The sequence below is a fragment of the Meriones unguiculatus genome, chromosome 5, assembly GCF_030254825.1.
Source record: "Meriones unguiculatus strain TT.TT164.6M chromosome 5, Bangor_MerUng_6.1, whole genome shotgun sequence".
In the NCBI taxonomy this organism is placed as follows: Eukaryota; Metazoa; Chordata; class Mammalia; order Rodentia; family Muridae; genus Meriones; species Meriones unguiculatus.
In genome coordinates this window covers 14103947-14126022 of record NC_083353.1, presented here as the reverse complement: position 1 = coordinate 14126022, position 22076 = coordinate 14103947, and the positions used below count along the sequence as shown (strand labels likewise).

Here is a 22076-nt window from a genome sequence, read left to right as displayed (position 1 = left end):
ATTTAGCAAGCCATCAGAAGTAGCTATTCTATAGGGCCTAGACATCCTAAGCCATAGTCTTTTGCCCAGGTTTAAAGTACCAAATATTAATTTCTTCCTATGGATGAGATGTCAGATCCAACCCCAAAGCTATTAGTTACCCCAGTATCCTTTGTGCCATTGTTAAACTAGTGAATTTTATCTTGCTTGGCAGGTCAGTATTGTAGTATGCAGGTTTTGCTGCTGAATAATAATAGTGATGGCTTCCTTCCCAACCCACAGGGGCCTGCATAGTACTTTCCAGCACTGTGAAGCTGGCCAGTAGGGAGGAAGTTACCAGGTCAGTTCTAGCTTGATTCCTCTATGTCTTTTGGCCAAAATATGTCCTGCTTCAGCAGTAAGGTCTTACCATCTAGTTCTGGTGGACAGCCAAAAAGTAATGGCAATAGCCTGTGTTATTTCTAATACTTCTGGGCTCTCCCTGATACCACAAGCAAATCTGGCACTGAGACTTTTACTTAATAATCCCATATCTTCTGGGGGAAGTATTGCCCATCCATGCAGGCTATCTGAATTTAAACTCTGTAAAAATTAATTTTTAACTAGCTTACAAAGCAATGAGAGAGAGAGGGGGGAGGGAAAGAGAGAGAGAGAGAGAGAGAAGACAACAAACCAAGCCAACAGAGCCACTGTGATTGGTGGAGTTATGGTAAGTTGTCTGATATGTATACTTTGAGCATCAGAAGAGTCAAGAGAAAAAAAGAAAGGTCAAGAGATCAGATGAAATTGTAGCTCACTATTCAGTAAACCTGTATAGCCAAAACAAAACAAAACAAAAAAACCCAAAGCTGAATCAATTAGAGAAAAACATGACCAAAGCATGTTTAGTTTACTGAAGCATGGACAGACAGCCTAAAAAGAGACACATTAAAATATAGGAAACAGTAGTAGAGCATCTGCCTGAAGTGTGTGAGGCCCTGAGTTCAGACTGCAACTCCTCTAAGTAAGGAAATACAGAAAAGAATAAGAATGGCAAAAACTTATTATCAGAAATGTCATAAACCAGAAAGAACATATTTAATATGGTAGAAGAAAAAGTTTTATCCTAAATTTCTTTATCTGAGTCAGGTGGTGGTTATGCATGCCTTTAATCCCAGAACTTGGGAGGCAGAGGCAAGTGGATCTCTGAGTTTAAGGCCAGCCTGGTCTACAGAGCAAGTTACAGGACCCAGGGTTGCACAAAGAAACCCCTGCCCTGAAAAACCATAAATAAATAAATAAATAAATAAATAAATAAATAAATAAATAAGAATAAAAAATAGAAAGAAAGAAAAATCTAAAAAATAAAAATAGCATTCACAGGTAAAAGTGAAGTTAAATATTTTTTTAAGCAAAAGGTGAGCCTCTTGCCAGAATACAAAATATTAAAGAAACTAGGTTGGGGCTGGAGAAATGGCTTAGAGACTAAAAGCACTTACTGCTCTTGCAGAGCACCTGGGGTTGGTTCTCTAACTCCAGGGATCCGATGGCCTGTTCTCTCCTCCAAAGGTACCTGCACACACGTTGTGCACATGAACTCTGTTGGTAAATACACATATATGTAAATATAAGTAAATTCAGAAATTATGGGCCAAAGGTAAATCATGCCAAATACAAACCTAGATACACACAAAGAATGAAGCACTTTAGATATGCAAGTAAACAATATTTTCTTCCTTTCATTATTTCTTTAAAAATTGTTTATAATAATGCATTATGACATATTAGATGCAGAAATAAAATGTATGCTATTAGCACAGGTAGTTCATTGTGATGATGCAGCTGATCTTAATTATATGCCCAATCTTAATTATATGCCCAACATACACAGGCATGAGATTTTTTTTTCCCTAAAAGTTCACTCAGAAGACAGTTTGTCTTATTATCCTTGCACCCAAAACTAGTTCAGGGTCCTGCCTTTTTGCCAGCTATGTCCTGGAACATATTTGAAAGGAAGCTGTTCACAGAAGGGGAGTTATTAAAGGTTGCTAAGGAGGTGAGACTTATTTCTTTGTTTGGAGCCAGGTGTTTATGCAGCCTGATGCAGATGAGGGTCCTGGGTTGCTAGGTACTTTGTTAGGAGAGGGATGTGTGTATGCATAGCCCAGGCAGAGTAGAGGCCCAGCTTTCCATATGTTTGCTCATCTGACTTGTGCTTCACCTCTAGAGGGTTGTATTAAAGGCATGAATCACAATGCCTGGATTTAATTTTTTTATAATATAAGTGGACTAAACTCTTTAATCAAAAGAGATTGTCAGAATGCATTAGAGATCATGATTTAACTGTATGTTATCAGCCGAGTGCAGTGGCGCACGCCTGTAATCCCAGTACTTAGGGAGGTAGAGGCAGGTGGTCTACAAAGCAAGTCCAAGACAGCGAAGGCTACACAGAGAAACCCTGTCTCAAGAAACAAACAAAAACAAAAACAGAAAAAAAAAAAAACCAACACAACCCTTTATGTTGTCTACAGGAAACTCACTTTAAATCCAAAGACACAAATAGATTGAGAATAAAAGGATAGAAAAAAAAATAGTATGCTACAGTATTATTAACCAAGAGAATAGATGTAACTGTACATCTATGTCAGGTAAATCAAACTTTAAAACATTAAAAACTTCCTGAGACAAAGAGCATATTATATTAATTAAAATTCTAATATAGTATCTACCTGATCATATACATTTCCCATCTATGTACCCTTAAAGTATAAAATGGAAAAAGAGTTGAAGGAATTAGTAGGATGTTAATAATAATTGGAGACTTCATTATTCCAAACATTTAAGTAAAGAAATGTATTAGAACAATGGAGGAAACTAGCTATATTTATTTATACATATACAAAATTGCCAACAACAGCAGAATGTGCATTTTCCTCAGGTATGCATGGAACGTTTTCCTGATAGACTCAGTGTTTGCCCCTAAATCAAGTCTCAATCAGCCTTGATCTTTAAGTCAATGATCAAAGAATATTTCAACCAGAAAATAATCTTTGGACCTGATGGCTTCACTGATGAATTCTACTGAACATTCAAGGAAGAGCTAATACCAGTTCTACCAGTTCTTGAACTTACAAAAATGTGCACAGGACTTTCTTGTTAAAATTATTTTTATAAAACTGTGTTTCTTGATTTCTCTCTTAACTTGCCTGTCACACAAATAATTGAGACTCTGTTATTTTAACAAGCTTCACAGCACAAAAACTGAGCAGTTATTTGTTCTTAAACCTCTAAGATAATCTGGTTTCCTCTAAGCATGCATCCCAGAGATACTTGCACTTTGAAGCTTTCCCTGCCTGCTGAAGCCCCTCTCCTGATTTCACCTGGACCTCTCCCTTGGCTGAATCCCCTACTTCCTTTTCTAACTTCTCCTCCCCTGGCTGGCAGGAAGTCTAGCCGTATTCTCTCCCCTGTTCAGTGATTGGCTGTAAGCTGTTTTATTGACATATCAGGGGACAGTTGAGGAGCATTGTTTACACAACATTAAGACAGGAGATTCTCAGACTAGAGATTGCAACCAGATATGGAATAGGGAGTTACAGAAATCAGCATATGAATTACACAGTAACCTTATACTTTCTGACTCATTCAGTAAGCTAGCATATCTTTAAATCAAAGCCAAAGATTGTTGTAGTGGTTTTTCTTCCCAGCCCCAAACTCCCAGAACAAAAACTCATGAGACTCAAAATATTATGTACAAATACCTAGGCCATATAGCTAGGTCCTTCTCTAACAAGCTCATAACTTAAAACAACCCATTTATTGTAATTTACATTCTGCCACGTGGCTGGTTATCTGTGCTCAGGAACCATGTACCTGTCCTTTTCACATCTTGTCAAACTAAACTCCTGTGCCTAGCTGTATCCCAGCATCCTTTCTGTCTGCCAGATGTCCCACCTTCTATTCTATCTGTACTATTAGCCATAGTTTTTTTTTTTTAATTGACAGGTAATGAATCTATATAATGGACAAGATATTCTCTCAACAAAAGATAGTTACAAGAAACCTGCCATCTAATAAACCTTGTAAACAATATGTAATAATACTTAATACAATACTAAGAAGTCAAGTTCAACACCATTTTGAATGACTCTACCTCCTGGCCGTATGAGACTTATTTTAGAATGTAAGATTTCCTGTTTCTTTCTTTGTTAATAATCTTAAGAAACAGAAATGAAAATGGTGCTTCTTGACCACAGGGTTTCAGGGCAGTCTGAAGATGGAGAATGTAGGGGTCTTTGATACACCCTTTCTTTCTAATTTTCACAACATACAAAACAACTACACCTGGATTTTTACAACAACTTTCTTTTGAGGGTAAGTTAGCCCAAGCTGATTTAGAATCATGATCCTTCTATCTCTGCCTCTTGAATGTTGGGATTACAGATGTGTATCACCATACTTAAACCCTGAAAATGACTTGAATGTCCTCCAAGTCTTTTCCAAGTGCTGTAGAATAGGATGTTGCCACTGAGTGGTGCCCAGTGTGGAAGCTGCTTTCTTTTTCCAACCTTTTTCCAAAACAAAAATATTTGTTTTTATGGTACTTCCTCCTCCAAAATGAAGTTGGATTTTTTTAGCTAACACTGATACAATCTTACAGTCTAGTCTTGATCAAGTTCATTTTCTCTGCCAGTTAAAGAATTAAAATGCAGAAAAAAATCTGGAGTGTGACAGGTAGCAATGGAGAAATTACAAACACTACAGACAGAAGCAGACACACAGAGAAAAAGACCTTCTGCAAAGCTGAGGTGGGATTTGGGAAGCTAAAAAATTTAGTCTCTTCTTAAGGGTTGGAGTTTTTGAAGTTTCTTGAGATTTCCTCCCCTAGTTTAGAGTTGGTCAGTTTGAAGAAACAGGGTGGTCGATTAGCCCACACCTGTATGGCATGTCCTGATTCAGCCTTGAATTTGTTGAGCTAGTCTATCAGCAGGCGTCCTTCTGGAGGGAGAAAACCTCAAGGCCGGGAAACCAACTCTTCCCCCACAAGGGGCTGTGGTTATCTTTCCCAAGGCCATTGTGTGCTTCATCTGCAATGGTCTTGAGATACCTATGTTCTGTATGTGCAACACTGTTTGATTAGCTTCTTGCTGACTTATTCCCACTGTATAATGGTTTCTGCTATTTTGCTTCTCCCCTAAAAATAGTATATAAGACACTGCAATTCCTAATAAGCTTGCTTGGCATAAGACGTAGCTTGTGAAAGATCTCCTGATCACAAGCTTCATTATCTTCTCTGTCTTCTATCTTTCTATTTTCATCTCCCGATCCTTCCTCTCAGAACTCTGTCATGGAAAATTGTAGACTGGTTAAGATGGTAAATTGTATTTGCACATTTTGCCACAGTTTTTAAAATGCAAAAGTTTTTAATGGTTATTAAGCATATAATAACACAGACATGTCTAAACTCTAGTTGATGCTGATACAGTGCTTTAATGTGTTCAGGTTCTCCTTAAGTTGTAGGTTTTCAGCAATTACTGTTCAGAGATTGTATTCTCATACTTGGAAGAAAGCTACATACTGATTGTCAGAATAAGCTCTGGGATGCATATACAGTGCGTGCTAAAGCAGTGTTAGAGCAGGCTCACAAAAGGTATTTAAAGTTTTTAGGTACAATAGGATTATATTTCTGTCAAAGGTATTTAAAGTTTTTAGGTACAATAGGATTATATTTCTGTTTATTGTCAACCTATGTTAGTCTTGTTTCAGGAAATAATAAATACTCATATATTATTTTTACTTTGTTTATATCCTCTGATATTTTCCTACTTACACATACATTTAGATTATAATAAAAAACAGTTTGAGTGCTTCGAAGCCTAATTTGCTCTTCCCCTTGTGTATGTGTGTTTGCATACGTGTATGTGGGTGGCCAAAGAGGCCAAAAGAGGGTATCAGATTCCTTGCAGCTGGAGTGAGAGGCATTGTGAGACCCCCTGCTGTGGATCCTGGGGTCCGAACTCTGGTCTCAAGATTGAGCAGCAAGTATGTAACCGCAGAAATATCTCTCCAGCCCTTACCTATGGTTTTTGATATTCTGTTCTAAATTTAGATATCCAAAGAGAAGAGGAGAAAGTAAAACGGTCTGTGAAAGATGCAGCCAAAAAGGGCCAAAAGGAAGTCTGTGTGGTCCTGGCCAAGGAGATGATCAGGTCAAGGAAGGCTGTGAGCAAGCTCTATGCATCCAAAGCACACATGAACTCTGTGCTCATGGGCATGAAGAACCAGCTGGGTAAGGCCCAGGTACCTTACACCCCCGATAATGCTGTTGTCATTGTCACTGTCAACACTGGTTTCCTTACATTGTCCTAAATAGGGTACTCAACAAATGTAAAATATAGTTGTTACTATTATTTTGTTAACTTTTTTGCCAGTGGTTTTGAAATAATCTACATAAAGTCTTTATTTAGAAGTTAGAACATATTGATGTGTACATTCAGCTATAGTCCATACTCTAACCAACACGTGAATGTTCTTCATAACATGAAAGTGTGCTTTTGAGTGTCCTGTTTAAAATATGGCTTCTCTTTGCATTTGATTAAAATTTAGATTCTGTTTGATCTTGAAAGTCCTTTGTACTCTAGCCTCATCTCTTCCTTGTTTCCTTTCTTCCCTACATCCATCTGTATCAGCTCTTCCTGTCCCTGGAACTTTTATCAGCTTATTCTTATCTTAGAACTTTTATATTTGGTGATCTCTCTGCAAGTACACAGTGCCCCCATCACTTAAAATGATTGGTCCTTGTCCTACAGATCTCAGTCAAGATGTTAGGCACATAGTAAAACTTTTCCTCTTCCCCTTCCTCCTCCTCTTTTTCCTCTTCTTTGGTTTTTCAAGAGAGGGTTTCTCTGTGGCTGTCCTGGACTTGCTTTGTAGACTAGACTGGCCTCAGACTCACAGAGATCTGCCTGTCTCTGCCTCCCTGAGTACTGGGATTACAGGCGTGCACCACCATGCCTGGCTTTATAAAGCCTTTTCTAAAGCTTCTCTCAACAACACATCATTATAGTGCCTTAAATTTCCTTATAACTCTTCTCTTTTTACAAGACAGGGCTTCTTTGTATAGCCTTGGTTATCCTGGAACCAGGGTGGCCTCAAACTCACAGAGAACTGCCTGCCTCTGCCTCCCAAGTGCTGGGATTAAAGGCTTGTTCTGTCAAACCCAGTTTCCTTATAACTCTTTTAAGTAATTAATTTCTAATGAAATTAACTTATTTGGTTATTTTTAATTTTTTTAAATGGTGTTAGGAATTAAACATAGAACCTTGTTTTGGTTAGGCAAGTTACATACCACTGAGCTATATCCCCAGTCCTTGTTTTCATTATCATAATATCTTTCATTATTGTTTATAAACTTGACATATATGTCTGTGGGTCATGCTATAATCATTTACTTTCATGAGATTTTAACTTCCTTATTAGCATTTCTGACTTGGTACCAAATTTAATCATAGCAGTATAATGTAGAAAGAATAAAGTCCAGGTCAGGCAAGAAGATGCACACCTTTAAATCTCTGCATCTGAGAGGCAGAAGCAGGTGGATGTCCGGGAGTTGGAGGCCACCCGGTCTACATAGCCAGTTCCAGGACAGCCTGGGCTACATAGTAAGACCCTGTTTCAAAAGAACAACAATTCAAGGGGGAAAAAAAAAAAAAAAAGAGTGGAACCTCTTGTGTAAATGGCCTTACTAAGTAAGTCCCATTGAATGCAAGAATTTATACATAAAGTATAGATTCCTAAAGGACATTCAAATGAAGAATAAAATTTCCCAGATACCTGTTAGATAAGGGATCGAAATTGAGATAGCGTTAGTCTTAATAGAGGGAAAAAGTGTTGCAAACATACAAGACCTTGTGTAGACACATGGCTCTTCAGTGTTTACCTAAAATATCACCCACATTAAAAATAATAGTTTCAATGAAGCATCACATACATTTTTGTCATTAATGTGAATTTGTTTGGTTTTGAGCTTTTTTTGATTCATTTGTTTTGCATTAATTTTTTTGTTTGTTTTTGTTTTTTTGAGACAAGGTTTCTCTGTCCTGAACTCATTTTGTAGACCAGGCTGACCTCGAACTCACAGAAATCTGCCTGCATCTGCCTTCCAATGCTCGGATTACAGATATATGGCCAGCTTGCATTAATTTTGTAATTGTTCATATTTGTAAACATCAGAAAAATTTACCTAGTTAGTAAAATGCATCTATTAAAGCCAACACTGGAAAGACATTGCCAGAAGGGGAGCAGATAGCATTTTGTTTTTCTTCAGTGGGGGATTGAATGATAAATTATGGCATATTCAAGCTTGATGTGGTACTCAGCCAACAGAAAGATGCTAGGGATGCCGCTTTCATAAGAAAGTAAGGCTGTAGGCAGTATGTAAGCTTGTACCCTGAGGGTAAATTGAGTATATGCTTGTGCAAATGTGTAAGTAAGTATAGGTGGGTCAACACATAACAGAAAAGATGTTCCAGCTGAAGGGTTGGATTAAGGGAAGAATTTCACTTGCTGTAATAAGTATTTCTGAGTTGAGTCTTCTGAATTGTTTTCTTTTCCGTTCCTTATTATGGTAAAATCTAAGTCTCTTCAAAACTAGTGTAAATAGCCTGGTCGATTGTAGGTGTGAGTTGTTAGCTTAAAAGTGCATTCTTACCCTCACCTAGTGCCTGTATTCCCTTTGGCAATCTAGGACACCATTGCATCTGTCCTCCTGTGGGCTTCTAGGAGGAAGAGTTCTGTAGCTGTTCGATGGTGGCCATTTCCGCTTGGGAACTTGAACCTTTTCGTTCTTCTGTGTATGCTTCCTTTTTACTGTCTTTGCTTCTGAAAGCAAGTGATTTTAGTCATTTGTTGGATTTTTCAGACTGATTTTTTAATTTTCTATTCATATTTTATTTTGAAGATAATTATTTTCAGATCTATGGTGGTGCACTCCTTTAATCCCAACACTCAAGAGGCAGAAACAGGAAGATGTTTGTGAGTTTGAGGCCGGCCTGGTCCCACAGAGTCCCAGGACAGCCAGGACCGCATAGAGAAATCTTGTCTCAAACAAACAGAAAAGAAATAGGTGAGGAGTGGGAGGCAGGAGGGGAGAAGTGGCTCAGGCTGGTTTAGTGTAGGCTCCATGAGTCCCCTACTTGATCTTTTCATACAAATTCTTTCTTTCGTTATTTCTCCTACAGTCTTTCCTTTTGTTTTTTTTTTTCAAGATTTTATTTATTTATTTATTTATTTATTTATTATGAGCATGAATGTTTTTCTTGCCTGTATGTATGTGTGTACACCATGGCATGTCTGATCCCCTGGAACTAGAGTTAAGACAATTGTGAGCTGCCATGTAGGTGTTAGGGACCAAATCCAGGTTATCTGCAAAAGCAGCAAAGTGCTCTTACCTGCTGAGCCATCTGTTCAGCCCTCTTTCCTTAAGCAACATCAAGAAGTATTACATTTACTTTCTTATATATTTACTTACTGTGCATGTGTTGGGAAACATACATGCTATAACACACATGTGAACGTCAGAGAGCTGTTCTTTTGGGAGTCAGTCCTCTCGCATATGGATCCCAGGGATGGAATCAGGTCATCAGTTTGTTGGCAGGCGCCTTTGCACATACACATGGAACCATCTTGTTGTCCCCTCTCCTTTTTTTTTTTTTTTTTTTTGTTGTTGTTGTTGTTGCTATTGGGCTTAAAATTTTGAAAGGTACAAGCACAATTATTTTAGGAATCAAATAGAAAGTTACTAATTTGAATAAATTTAGTAAGAAACCAATAAGCTTGATTAAATCAATATATGTTTATAATTGCAAACTGATAGATACCATAAGGCTGTAAAGGAGAAGTAAAAATCAAGGAGATGTCTTTCAGGCCCTGATGAGTTCTGAAGCAGGATATGAGGCTGAGTGCGTAAGTGTGTGGGGTACTTACTCCTAACTGAGAGGACTGTATGTATAAAGGCCCTGGGGTCAGGAGAACAGGATGTTTGCAACACGAAAGGAGGACTGGGGAGTTTGTGATACTAAGCAGAGGGTGCAGAGGTGTCTGGAAAGGATGGGCAGTGAGGTGCCGAATATTGTTTTTGCAGCTATTAGGAGACTGGTTTTTAAAGACAAGCTTGAAGTGTTGTAGTGACAGTGCAGATAAAGGGTAGTGGGAGTTGAGAGGTGAGATATTTTGGGGAGAATGAGGGAGGTATCTGAGTGGAAGGAGTAACTGCACAAAGACAGCTGAAATATTTCAGGCTGTGTTCAGGAGACAGTTTGACAGGAGTGCACTAAGGAAAAAGTTGGAAAGTGGGGCTGGAAAGGAGGATTGAAGTCAGTTCTCAGAGTTAGGTTGAGGGATTCTATCTTCATTTTGCAGGTATGGGGAATGCTGGGCCATTGTGAGCACAGACTGCAGGTGCAGGGTAATAGCAAAGATGGAGGCCTTAGGGCCTGAGAGGAAATGAAATGTAAGGAGAATCTGAATCAATGTATAGAATACAAAAGTGAATCCGGATGCAGAGTGGAAAGGCCTTAGTGAAGGTTAAACAAGCTTGAGGGAGGTGAGCTTTGGAACCTGGCAAGATTGCAGAGCTATTAGTGAAGGACTCTGATAACTCAGGAGAAAAACATACCTCTACGACAGAAAGGCTCCAGTTGGGACTGACAAGCTCCCAGGCAAGCTCCTTGAGATCAGTGACTATGGTGGAGTGTTGTATGTTGAAAAATTTGATACAGCTGAGGGATAACAGTATAGAACCCAAGGAGGAAGCAAAGAGAAGTCTCCATTCTAGGAATGGAAACTAGGAAGGAGTATAACCAGAGTTCCCAAGCATTGCTTGTCAGTTGGGGCCCCAGTGCCCTTCATCCAGCCCTAGCCTGTGACTGCTCTGAAGTAATTTATTTTATTTTTTTAACTTTAAGATGTTCTCCTGTTAAAATGTAGCTGTCCCCAGGTGGGTGATGCTAAACCTTGTCAGCTATTAATGTATTGTCATGATTAGATACTCAGCAAGCAACTGCTTTCTGACAGCAGCTGCGTGCAGAAAAAGACAGATGATGAGCATGTTTTGATTGGGGGCAAGAGTTAAGGAAGAGGTTCAAAGATGGGGTAGGAATAGAATTACCATATGATCTGGCAGTTCTACTTCTGGGTGTGTACCAGAGAATTGGAAGCAGAAGCATGACAGATATGTCTACCATCATGTTTCTAGTGATTCGTAATAGCCAAAAGGTGGAAACAATGTAAGTACCCATTGGTGGATAGAGAGATAAATAAGATGTTGCATACACATGTTAAAATATTTTTCAGCCTTGGGGCGAGGGAGATGGCTCACTGGGTAAAAGTGCTTGCTGTACAAACAAGAGGATATGAGTTTAAATTCCCAGCACCCACTAAATAGCTGAGCATGAGCACTCCTGCCTGTAACTCTAGCACAGTGTGGAGGCTGTTAAGAGACAGATCCCAGGAGCTCCCTGGCCAGCCAGCCTAGCCCAAACAGCAAGCTTCATGTTCACTGAGAGACGCTGTCTCAAAATAAATAAATAAATAAATAAATAAATAAATAAATAAATAAAGTGAATAGCAATTGTGACAAACCCATGACTTCTTCATGTATTCAGGGCATGCACAATGCACATACTTGTAGACATACTTGGGCATACAAAATAATGCTCATCCTTAAAAATGGAAAAAACTCTGACATAGGTTACAATACATGAGCCTTTATTCATTTGTTGATGAGCATGTAAATTTGTGTCCATGTCTTGATTATTGTAAGGCAGCAGTGAACTTGGGAATTCAGGTATCCCTTTGACATTCTCATTTCATTTTTTTTTTTAATATATACCTGGGAGTAGGGTTACTAGGTCACATGCTCCTAGTTTTGTTTTGTTTTTTTTTAAGAACCTTCATACCATTTTATTGTGATTTTGTTGTTGTGTGAGACTTTGTCTTTGTGCTAGCTAGTTTTATGTCAACTTGGGTCAAAGTCCAGCTTTTATGGGTCCAGGGGAGAAACTGAGGCAGGTGGGCTTTGCGTATGATGAGAACAGTAGCAAGCAGGCAGTTTAACTCTTTAGGGGCCAGTACTTTGCAACTGGCGAGAAACTCTGAAACGACTCGAGCCTCTGCTAGTCGATCCACTAGGAGATCAAAAAGAGAAGAAACAGGGACTTAGACCTTGGACTAAGCTGTTTAGGTTTTCCTGCTCCCCTGCAGCCAAGGCTGTGTTCTCTAGCTAGTGTTTCCCCCATCCCCACCTCACCGAGTGACAGCAGGCTATAAAAGGGGCTTAGGCAAATGGAAAAGTTCTTGACTTTTTGTTGCTGTTTTTGTTTTTCGAGACAGGGTTTCCCTCTGTGTAACCTTGGCTGTCCTGGACTCACTTTGTAGACTAGGTTGGCCTCAAACTCACAGAGATCCCAAAAAAGTGTCAGCCAGCTGGCTCAGGGCTTGGTCTCAGAACTTATTAATCCTCTGTGAGCCAATGGGAAAGAGAAAGGAAAAAGAAAGTTCTCATTCATCACACATACACATTCCCTCACAGATAAGGGGTCCCCCATCACACATATACATTCATGCAGATTAAGTATATATACGTACATATAGATAATATAGAGAGATAATTAAACATACAGATATATACATATTTACACATCTGGATGGAGTGGATCTCAGTGGGCTCCAGCCTACATATGTATGTTGTTTAATTAGACATATATGTATATATATATACACACACACAGATACAGATATGTACAAATATGTTTATATACATAGATATATATCTATATATAGAAAAATATATGTCTATATATGTGTATCTACATATCTATCTATCTATCTATCTATCTATCTATCTATCTATCGTTCATAACCAGGACTCCTGGTGCCATCTCTGGACTTAACCCAGGATGAATTGTTTGTCTTAAACCATAAGTCTGGCGTAGGCCTGTCCCTCTCTCTAATGGGATTTGTGTACTTGACATCTGGAGGTTCATAGGCTTTTACTGCTACCTTGTGCTGCAAAGAATGGGGTGTGGGGTGGGGGCTTTGAATTACTCAAATCAGAAATCCAATCAAGTCATTATCAGGAATTATGGAATCATTAATTCATCTAGACAATATTATTCAAGAAGGCGTATCCTTATGTTCATTCTGCAGGAGGTCTGCTCAACCAGAGTAGGTAGTATCTGTGATCACATCATGTCACAGGCAGTGAGGGCCTTCTCACGCTGTGTCAGATTTTTGAGAGATACAGTAATAGCAGCACAGAAAAGGGCATAGCAGCAGCGGGAAACTATTCTGAGGCAAAGTTTCTGAGGGCATTGGTTTACTCAGAACACACCCATTGCAGACCATGCCAAAAACGGTGGGCTGTCTCCAGGAAGCTTAGCTGCTTGCTTTTGCCAATCCTGTACAGCTCATGGCAAACTTTGCTGAAACTAATTTCATCTGAGAGGAAGGAACCTCAATTAGGAAAATGCCTGCATAAGACTAGACTGTAGCCAGGTGTGGTGGCACACACCTCTGATCCCAGCACTCAGAGAGGCAGAGGCAGGTGTATCTCTGTGAGTTTGAGGCCAGCCTGGTCTACAAAGCAAGTGCAGGACAGCCAAGGCTACACAGAGAAACCCTGTCTCAGGAGGGGAAAAAAAAAAAAAAACAAAACCTAAAAGACTGGGCTATAGGTAAGCATATAAGGCATTTTCTTAATTAGTGATTGATGGGGGGGGGCAGCCCAAGGTGGGTGGTGCCATTCCTGGGCTGATGGTCCCAGGTTCTATAAGAAGGCAGACTGAGGAAGCCATGAGATCAAGCCAGTAAGCAGCACCCCTCCATGGCTTCTCCATCAGCTGCTGCCTCCAGGTATCTGCCCAGCTTGAGTTTTTGCATTGCCTTCCCTCAGTGAACTATGCCTAAGGATAAATAAGCCAAATAAATAAACCCTTTCCTCAGCAAGTCACTTTTGGTCATGGTCTTTCATTACACCAATAGTAGCCCTAACAGAGACAGTTGTGCTTTGTAGCCTGGCTCCAACGTAACATAAGTGGCCTAGGCTAGTTCAGGCTAGCCTCAATTATAGGGTTGTCCTCTTGTTTCTGTCTCCCAATTGCTGGAATAATAGTTATATGCCAACAGGAGTGGTCTTTATAATATTTTCCATAGTAGTTGTACTAATTTACATTCTTATGCCAAAGTACCAAAGTATTTAAAATTTCATGTTCCCATTGTGAATGAGATTGTTTTCCTTATTTCCTTTCTGGGTGGTTCATTATTTATTTGTAGAAACAACACTTTTACTAGGATGTTTATTTTGACTCACAGTTCTGGAGGCTTTCATCCTTGCTTACTTGGCCCTGTTGCTATGAGCTTTAGGTGAGGTAATATATGGCTGGAAGCCAGGAAGTAAAGAGAAAGAACTGCTCCTGATTTCTATATGTTGGTTTTTGTTTATCCAGCATGTTTACTGAATTCATTAATTCTTTAATTTTTTTTTTAATTTAAGAATTTCTCAGTATAAGATCATGACATAAACGTACAGAAATTTCACTTCTTCCTTTCCTGTTGGGATGCATTTTGTTTATTTTTCCTGAGTAGTTGTGATGGCAAGGATTTCCAGTACTATGCTGAAAAGTTTTGGTTGGGCCTGGGGCTCAGGCTTGTAACCCTAGTACTTGGGAGACTAAGACAGAAGGATTGTCATGAGTTGAAAGTGAGTTCTGGGCCAGTCCGAGCTATTTAGTAAGACCTTGTCTATTAATAAAACCAAACCAAAACCAAAAGAAGTATCTGTTGAGCTGGAATTATAGCTCAGGGGTAGAGCTCTTGCCTGGTATCATGAAGCTCTAGTGTCGACGTCTCCTTTAAAAGGGAGGGGAAAGAGAAGGAGTGCTGAGGCTGGACCTGCCGGTCCCTGACCCGCCGTGCCCTCTCCTCTTCCTACAGGTTTGCCACGTGTCCGTTATTAGAGATGTGTCCCCTCTACCTACTCTTTTACTTGTTTTTTGTTTGTTTTGTTTTTACTGTGAAAGGGTGTGCTCGTCTCCATCGGTTGAAATAAGTCCGTTTTTACCCTTTGTTTTACTAATACGGTGTCATATTATTTTGTATATATTGAATTATTTTTGCATCCCAAGGATACAGTGCACTTGATCATGGTTAATGATCTCATTAGTGATCACTTCCCCTTCTTTCCTGTCCACTGGGCAGAGACAGGAAGGACTCTACCACTAGCACACCTCCTAACCTAGGATGACCACACGATGCTCAGTGTCTGTTCCACAGGCATTTCCCTCTTCACTCATGTTTCCTGTTAGATAGGAAAGCTTCCTAGGGTCTAGATTCTGCCGGAGTTACATTTTCAGTGCCTCCTGGCTTAACCAGGTACTGATACTGGTACAGGAAGAGTGTGTCACTGTCAGTGAACAGCCTGCTTTCTCCTAAGTGAGTGATCCTAGGAACTTCAAATTCCATAACTGGGAGGGTTGCTCCCTCGTTTCTTGACATCTTAGCAGTGAACACAGACGGGGAAATGGTCATATGCTTCTATGATAGTTTCTTGGAAAGAAAATGTGTACAGTGTTAGATCACAGAAGGCTCTTCCCTAGCAAGGAGCTGTAGCATAACTTTATTTTACCTCTGTTGATGTCACTTTTCTGAGGACTAGCAGCATCAGGCTGTTAACAGAGCAGACACTGTCCATCTTCTAGTGGCTGAGAGACGCTGCTGTGTAGCTGGAAACTTTCTCTTTTCCACTGTGGTCCTAACCTTAGTCTAGAACCCTGCCATTCATTTGTGACTTGTTCCCAGGTGTCAGTCTCCCTCCCTAATGGTCAGCTGTAGACCTTCTGGTTATTATGCACAGTGGCCAATTCTAAGTGTGAATACTCAGAGTTCACACCATAATATCTACTGTCTTAGTTTGGGTTTCTATTGCGATGAAACACTGAAGCCAAAAGCAAGTTAGGGAGGAATGGATTTATTTGGTTTATGCTTCCACATCACAATTTACCATTCAGGGAAGTCAGGACAGGGCAGGAACCTGGAGGCAGCAGCTGATGGAGAAGCCATGGAGGGGTGCTGCTAACTGGCTTGATCTCATGGCATCCTCAGCCTGCCTTCTTATAGAACCCTGGACCACCAGCCCAGGAATGGCACCACCCACAATGGGCTGGGCTCTCCCCCATCAATCACTAATTTTAAAAAATGTCCAATCTTTTTGATGTTGTTGTTTCTGTTTTCCAAGACAGGGTTTCTCTGTGTAGCCTTGGCTGTCCTGGACTTGCTTTGTAGACTAGGCTGGCCTTGAATTCAAAGCAATTTGCCTGCCTCTGCCTCTCTGAGATAACCTAATCTTATGGAGACATTTGCTTAATGGAGATTCCCTCTTCTCAGATTGTGTCAAGATGAGATAAAAACTGTCCAACACCACTAAGCAGGACTCAGTTTCAAAAAAGACCTCGCAGACATCTAGCACGGTAATGTAGCATAAAGTAATAGATCGTAAGGGAAGTTTGACAGTCCGCCTACCTGCTAGAGCGCTCTCATTCTTCAGTCTGTGTTTTGGATGATCCTGGGTGATTGCAGCCTTTTCTTCTCAGCGGTCCTAAGAGTAGCTGGCTCCCTGCAGAAGAGCACAGAAGTGATGAAGGCCATGCAGAGTCTTGTGAAGATCCCAGAAATCCAGGCCACCATGAGGGAGCTGTCCAAAGAGATGATGAAGGTGACTGGGCTAGTTCTGCTTTCGCTCTAGACCACTGAGGTCCTCTGAGTTGGGGGGGGAGGGTGAAACCAATTTTATTTTGTGTGTGTGTGTGTGTGTGTGTGTGTGTGTGTGTGTGTGTAAAGTATAGCAGAGTCTGGGTGGAATTGTAAGTGCTGAGAAGAAGCCCAAGCATGCACAGATCTTCAGATGGAGAACATCTAGTGATAGGGTCTGTGGGTTCCAATAGGAGGGAAGAGACAAAGAAACATTAATTTCACTGTCTGCAGTGAGGGCATTGGTGAAGCTGGCAAGAAAGATGATTATGTTTTCTGTAGTGCTAGATTAATAAATTGTGTTATGCTCTGATGTCCATTGTACCCACTCAGCACTGCCTGTCCATGTAAACCCAGCCTGAGATGGCACTGAAACAAAATAACTATGGCCCGGATCCTTTGTTTGGGAACCCCAGATCTGGCCTGCAGGCTGTAGCTGCTGATGGCTTTTTTAACTACAAAAAGGAGAGACTGAGAACCAAATGGGAAGTAGAGGTTCCTGCCACCCTCGGATGTGGTGTGGCAGAAACTGTAGTCCTGGCCTCCAGACAGGGCCAGGTGATGAGAGGAGGGTGTTGTACATGGAATTGGCATTCTGTCCTATCTTGATCTCTGAATGGCCTTATATGGAGTTGGAGAGCCTTATATGGCTTTGGAGAGCCATTTGTTTGTGTCTCATAATGGTCCCTTGCTATTTTCTTCTTTTTAAAAATTTTGTGTGTGGGGCTGGAGAGAGAGCTCAACAGATAAAAGTACTGTCTGCTCTTCGAGGGGTCCTGAGTTCAACTCCCAGCAACAACATGGTGGCTCACAACCATCTATACTGGGATCTGATGCCCTCTTCTGGCATGAGGATGTACATGCAGATAGAGCACTCATTTTAAAAAACTTTGTGTGTGTGAGCACTGTTGCATTAATGATACGTACATGTGTGTGGATGTGTGCATGTGGAAGCAGAAGTTGACATCAGTGTCCTCCTCTACCACTCTGCACTTCCTCTTTTGAAACAGAATCTGCCTGAATTTGAAGCTCGGCAGTCTGGCTAAGTTGGCTGGCCAGTTAGTTTCAGCGGCCACCCAACCGCGGTTAAAGTCCCTCCCTCCCCACGGTGTGGGGTACAGGTGTGGGTTGTCAGTGCCTGTTTCTAGGTGGGTTCGGGGGTGTTTTACAACTGAGCCGTCACGCCAGCTCCAGGCTGCCAGGCACAGGCTTCCAGTAAAGTGCCTGGCCTTGTTTTGTAGGTGAGAAAGCCTTGACTTCTCTTACAAGGAGGCAGTCAGGGTTTGGCGATTGATTTCTTCCCAGTACACCCCAGATTAACCTTATGCCAGCAGCTGCGGCCTGACATGCTGGGGTGGTTTTTGAGCACGTTCTGGAGTCCCTCCCTGCTCACGCCTTTGTCATCCTGGCGTCTCCTGTGCCTCTAGCCGGTTTTCATCCTGTATTTCAACCCTTGCCCTCTCAGGTCCTGCTTGCAGGGTTGGGGCAGCTGCTTCCCAAGCAGTTCCAGGGTCTTTGCTGACCTTCTCGGCGCGCGTTCCTTCCGCTGCTCTTGTAGTCAGGGTGATGAGGAACTAACTGCTCAGCAGCTGCACTCTCAGACCCTCCGAAAATTTACAGTGCTATTTCCTTTTGTGCCTTGTCTGCAGAGAGGCCATCGTCCAGCATTTCTTTTGTTATCACTGGGAAAAGGACTAGAGTCAAGGAGACTAGAACGTTCTTTGGGTGCTGTCTGGGGGTGTTACTAGGAGTAGGTGTAACGTTGAAGGAGGTGGCCTTTTGTTCTCTACTCAGGCTGGAATCATAGAGGAGATGCTGGAGGATACATTTGAAAGCATGGATGATCAGGAAGAAATGGAAGAAGCAGCAGAAATGGAGATTGACAGAATCCTCTTTGAAATCACAGCAGGTATGACCAAGAGAGCCCTCCAGCTCCTCCCTCCCACCGCCAGTCAGCATTAGCTATGTCTGCATTTGGAGTATGCAAGTATCTTGAGGAATAAGTAGAGTAAAGCTAAATATCCAGTTTTCAAAATACAAAGGATTTTTAGTTTCTAATTTTCACGATGAAAACAGCTGTTAGGGGTATGAATTAATACAGACCTGACTTTAGTATAAAACATGTCTGTGTTAAACATGGGAATTAATAACAACGGTTTTTTCTGGGTGCTTTATAGCTTTTATTTTTAATTTTGGGTTTTTGAGTTTTATGCTTAATAAAATGGTGGAATTTAAGTTTTAGTTGTTTTAAATTATTGGGAGAAAGAAGGTGTTTGAGAAAATATTTTGTGAAAAATTGGAAGTAGTTTGGGTTTCTCTGTTTATTAGATTTGTTTCGGTGTGTGACGTAGCTAGCTCTGATAGCCCACAGTGGTCTGAAATGCTGTCCTTGTCTCACGTGGAGGCGGTGCTCACTGGACCGCGCACTGGCTGTGTGCAGCCCCACGGCCAGCTGGGACTAGATTACAGGCGTGCACCCCCGTAGCTGGCTGACAGTATGCTTGTCTGCTGTTTTCTGTGGCACTGGGCGTCGAGTCTGGGGCCTCACACACCCAAGCCCTCTACTGCTGAGCTGTAGTCCCAGCCTTTAGTTTGAGAAGGGCCTCATGAAGTTGCTCGTGCTGTCCTTGAACTCACTCTGTAGCCTGGGTAAACCTTGATTTCTGCCCTGTTTCGGCTTCCCAGTTAGCTGAGATTATAGGCCTCTATCACCCAGTCTAGCTTCAACACTTAACTTTTATCCAGAGAAAATAAAAATTATATTTTCAGTAGTATTTATAAATTTTAAGTTAGGAACTTTAGAATTATGACTTTTAAAATACTTGCTGTTTTGAGATGAGGTTTATTTTGTCCAAGATGGTCCCCAAATCCTGAGCTAGAATGACCCCTGTGCTCCCAACTATGTGGACTAAGTATACCACCAATGCCCATTATTCTAGAAATTAAAGTTCTTATGGTTTTGGGCGTGGACGTGATATTATTCCTGTAGTGGTAGCTACTTGGAGGACTGAGGCAGGAGGATCAGTTGAGGGCAACGTGGCAGGCCTGCCTGCCCACCTGCACTGTTCTCTCTGCCAAGGTGTGTACTGTAAGCAGATCTCCACCCTAGACAGCAGCTCCACTGCCGTGTGGGAAAGTGAGAAGAGGCTGGGAAACCAAGGACCTTGTTCCTTCTGCAGCGGGTTTTAAGCTGTTCACTCTCCCTTCAGGAGCCTTGGGCAAAGCACCCAGTAAAGTAACCGACGCCCTTCCTGAGCCTGAACCTGCAGGAGCAATGGCTGCCTCAGAAGAAGGAGAGGAGGAGGATGATGAAGAAGACCTGGAGGCCATGCAGTCCCGGCTGGCCACACTCCGAAGCTAGGGCTGCCCAGTTGGGCTCTCAGCTCTGTGGTATCCTCCTCTGGGTGTGTCAGCCTCTGAGGAGCCGCCATTTCCTGTATCTCTTGCACTACACCTCTGCGCTACGTATTGGAGAGGGTTCTATGCTACTTTGTCTTCACTGTCTGCAGAGGATTTAAGGATTGTTTTTATGAAGGTCGTGTAATCAAATGCATTATTTTCAAGAGCATAAGTAGCATAAGTGTCTTCCATGGGGGAGGGCAAAGAAACCATTTTCTCATGAAGTAATTCTGAGAAGAGTAGATTGAATGTTGAGGACTCTATACCGGTGTGTACGCATAAAATACTATTTAAGTGGATGTCAATAAACTTACGCTTTGGCTCTTGGTCTCATTGTGAATGTGACATGCTATGAGCTCAAGCTGTTGATCTCCCAGAGTGTCTCAGGGTTAGCCCTGGAAAGAGGAAGTGCCATCTCCAGGCGTCGGGACACGGGAGCTCGGCAGAAGAGCCTTCTGCTCAGGAGGCACTGCTCCCGGTCGTCACAGACAGGGCGCGGGGGCTACTCTTGTGCATTTTGCCATCTGTTTTAGCAGCGGGTGTTGTTGGATGACCGTATCACGCACTGCTGTGTGCGTGGCTATCTTTGCAGCTGTTAGTCATTCTTCCCCACTGCAAGCGTCATGCAGAGAGACAGCTCTGGGATCAAGAGGCTTGCACTCCATCCCTGCCTGGAGCTGACTTTCTTGTGCACGGGGACATAGCCCTAACCACCTACACCAGCAGCTAACTAAGAGGTTTTGGTTACGCACTGAAACATACACACCAGGACATGTTTTAGATGCATTGCGGACTAACCCAGCGGAAGCACTGGGGGTGAGACAGTTTGGAAAGCTTTCTGCTATTTTCATGCAGGCCTCGCAAATGAGAACAGCTGCTTGCTGGTCACCCATGCTAGTGTGCAATGGCCTGTGTCCACCATTATTGTGGCCAAGAATGGCTTTGCTACCCAAAAGGAACCCTACGTGCGCTGTTCTTCCCTCCCTCTCTAGTCCCTGGCCACCCACTTGGCCTGCTCGCCGTCTCCATGGGTTTTACTTTTCCAGCCTTGATGAGTGTGTCTTCCCTCATGTGGTGAGAGGCATTTATGCCTCTGTGCGGGCTCATGACTTGATCGCTGAGCTCTTCCCACAGGCTGTACCACAGCTGTCCTTGCGGGCATCTGTGCCGCTTCTGAGGTCAGGACTTAATGAAACCTGACGCAGTGCCTGCAGCGGTTTCCCCTGGGTGGGAGTTTAATCTCCCTGGCTGCCAGGGAGCTCAATCATGCATCGTGTGGCCAGCATACAAGCACTGTAAGAGGCTGCACCAGCCTTGCAGAGGAGTGCTGCCCGCTTCCCTGGAGGAAGAGCTCGGCCGTCCCACGTCCTTGGCAGCACTGGTCCCGATTATTTCTGTTGTGCTGGTACTTGTCTGAATCTGTAATTCCTGATGAAGTACGCTGGGCATCTGTTTCTATACTTGCCTTGTCTGTATCTTGTTTGAAAATGTTGAAATAGTGGCCTTGAACTCATGACCTCTGCTCTGCCACCACACCCAGCTTGCCACCTGTATTTCTTCATTGTTGGTGTTTGTTCATTTTATAAACTGGATTGTTTGTTTTCTGATTATTCAATTTTAAGGTCCTCTTTCGTATTTTGGACCAGTCATCTATCAAATTTTATCCTGTTCTTTGGTCTGTTCTCTCATTGTTGAGTTTCTCAAAGCTGAAGTTTTTTACTTTTAATAAAACCCTGCTTCTCAATTATTTTGTATATCATGCCTTTGGTGTTAAAAAAAAAAAGTGTCACTACTGGAGATGTAGCTCAGTTGTAGAGTACTGGTCCTTGGTTCAATCCTCAAATACCAACACACACACACACACACACAGTCACACATACTTGCTCATTTAAAATCTCTGTGTTACCTAGTAATTT

General features: G+C 41.8%; 1 protein-coding gene across 2 annotated transcripts in view; it reads left to right on the top strand.

Moving 5' to 3' along the window:
* LOC110563697 (charged multivesicular body protein 3) overlaps positions 1 to 21904 on the top strand; it is a 77884-nt gene extending 55980 nt beyond the window's left edge. For both annotated transcript variants that reach the window (XM_060383556.1, XM_060383555.1), the window contains 4 exons: positions 6068 to 6247; positions 16605 to 16726; positions 18556 to 18670; positions 19971 to 21904. In XM_060383556.1, the coding sequence (XP_060239539.1) occupies positions 6068 to 6247; positions 16605 to 16726; positions 18556 to 18670; positions 19971 to 20122 (569 nt within the window). In that variant the 3' untranslated portion in view covers positions 20123 to 21904. The remainder of the gene's footprint in view (positions 1 to 6067; positions 6248 to 16604; positions 16727 to 18555; positions 18671 to 19970) is intronic.
* Positions 21905 to 22076: the final 172 nt, after the last annotated feature.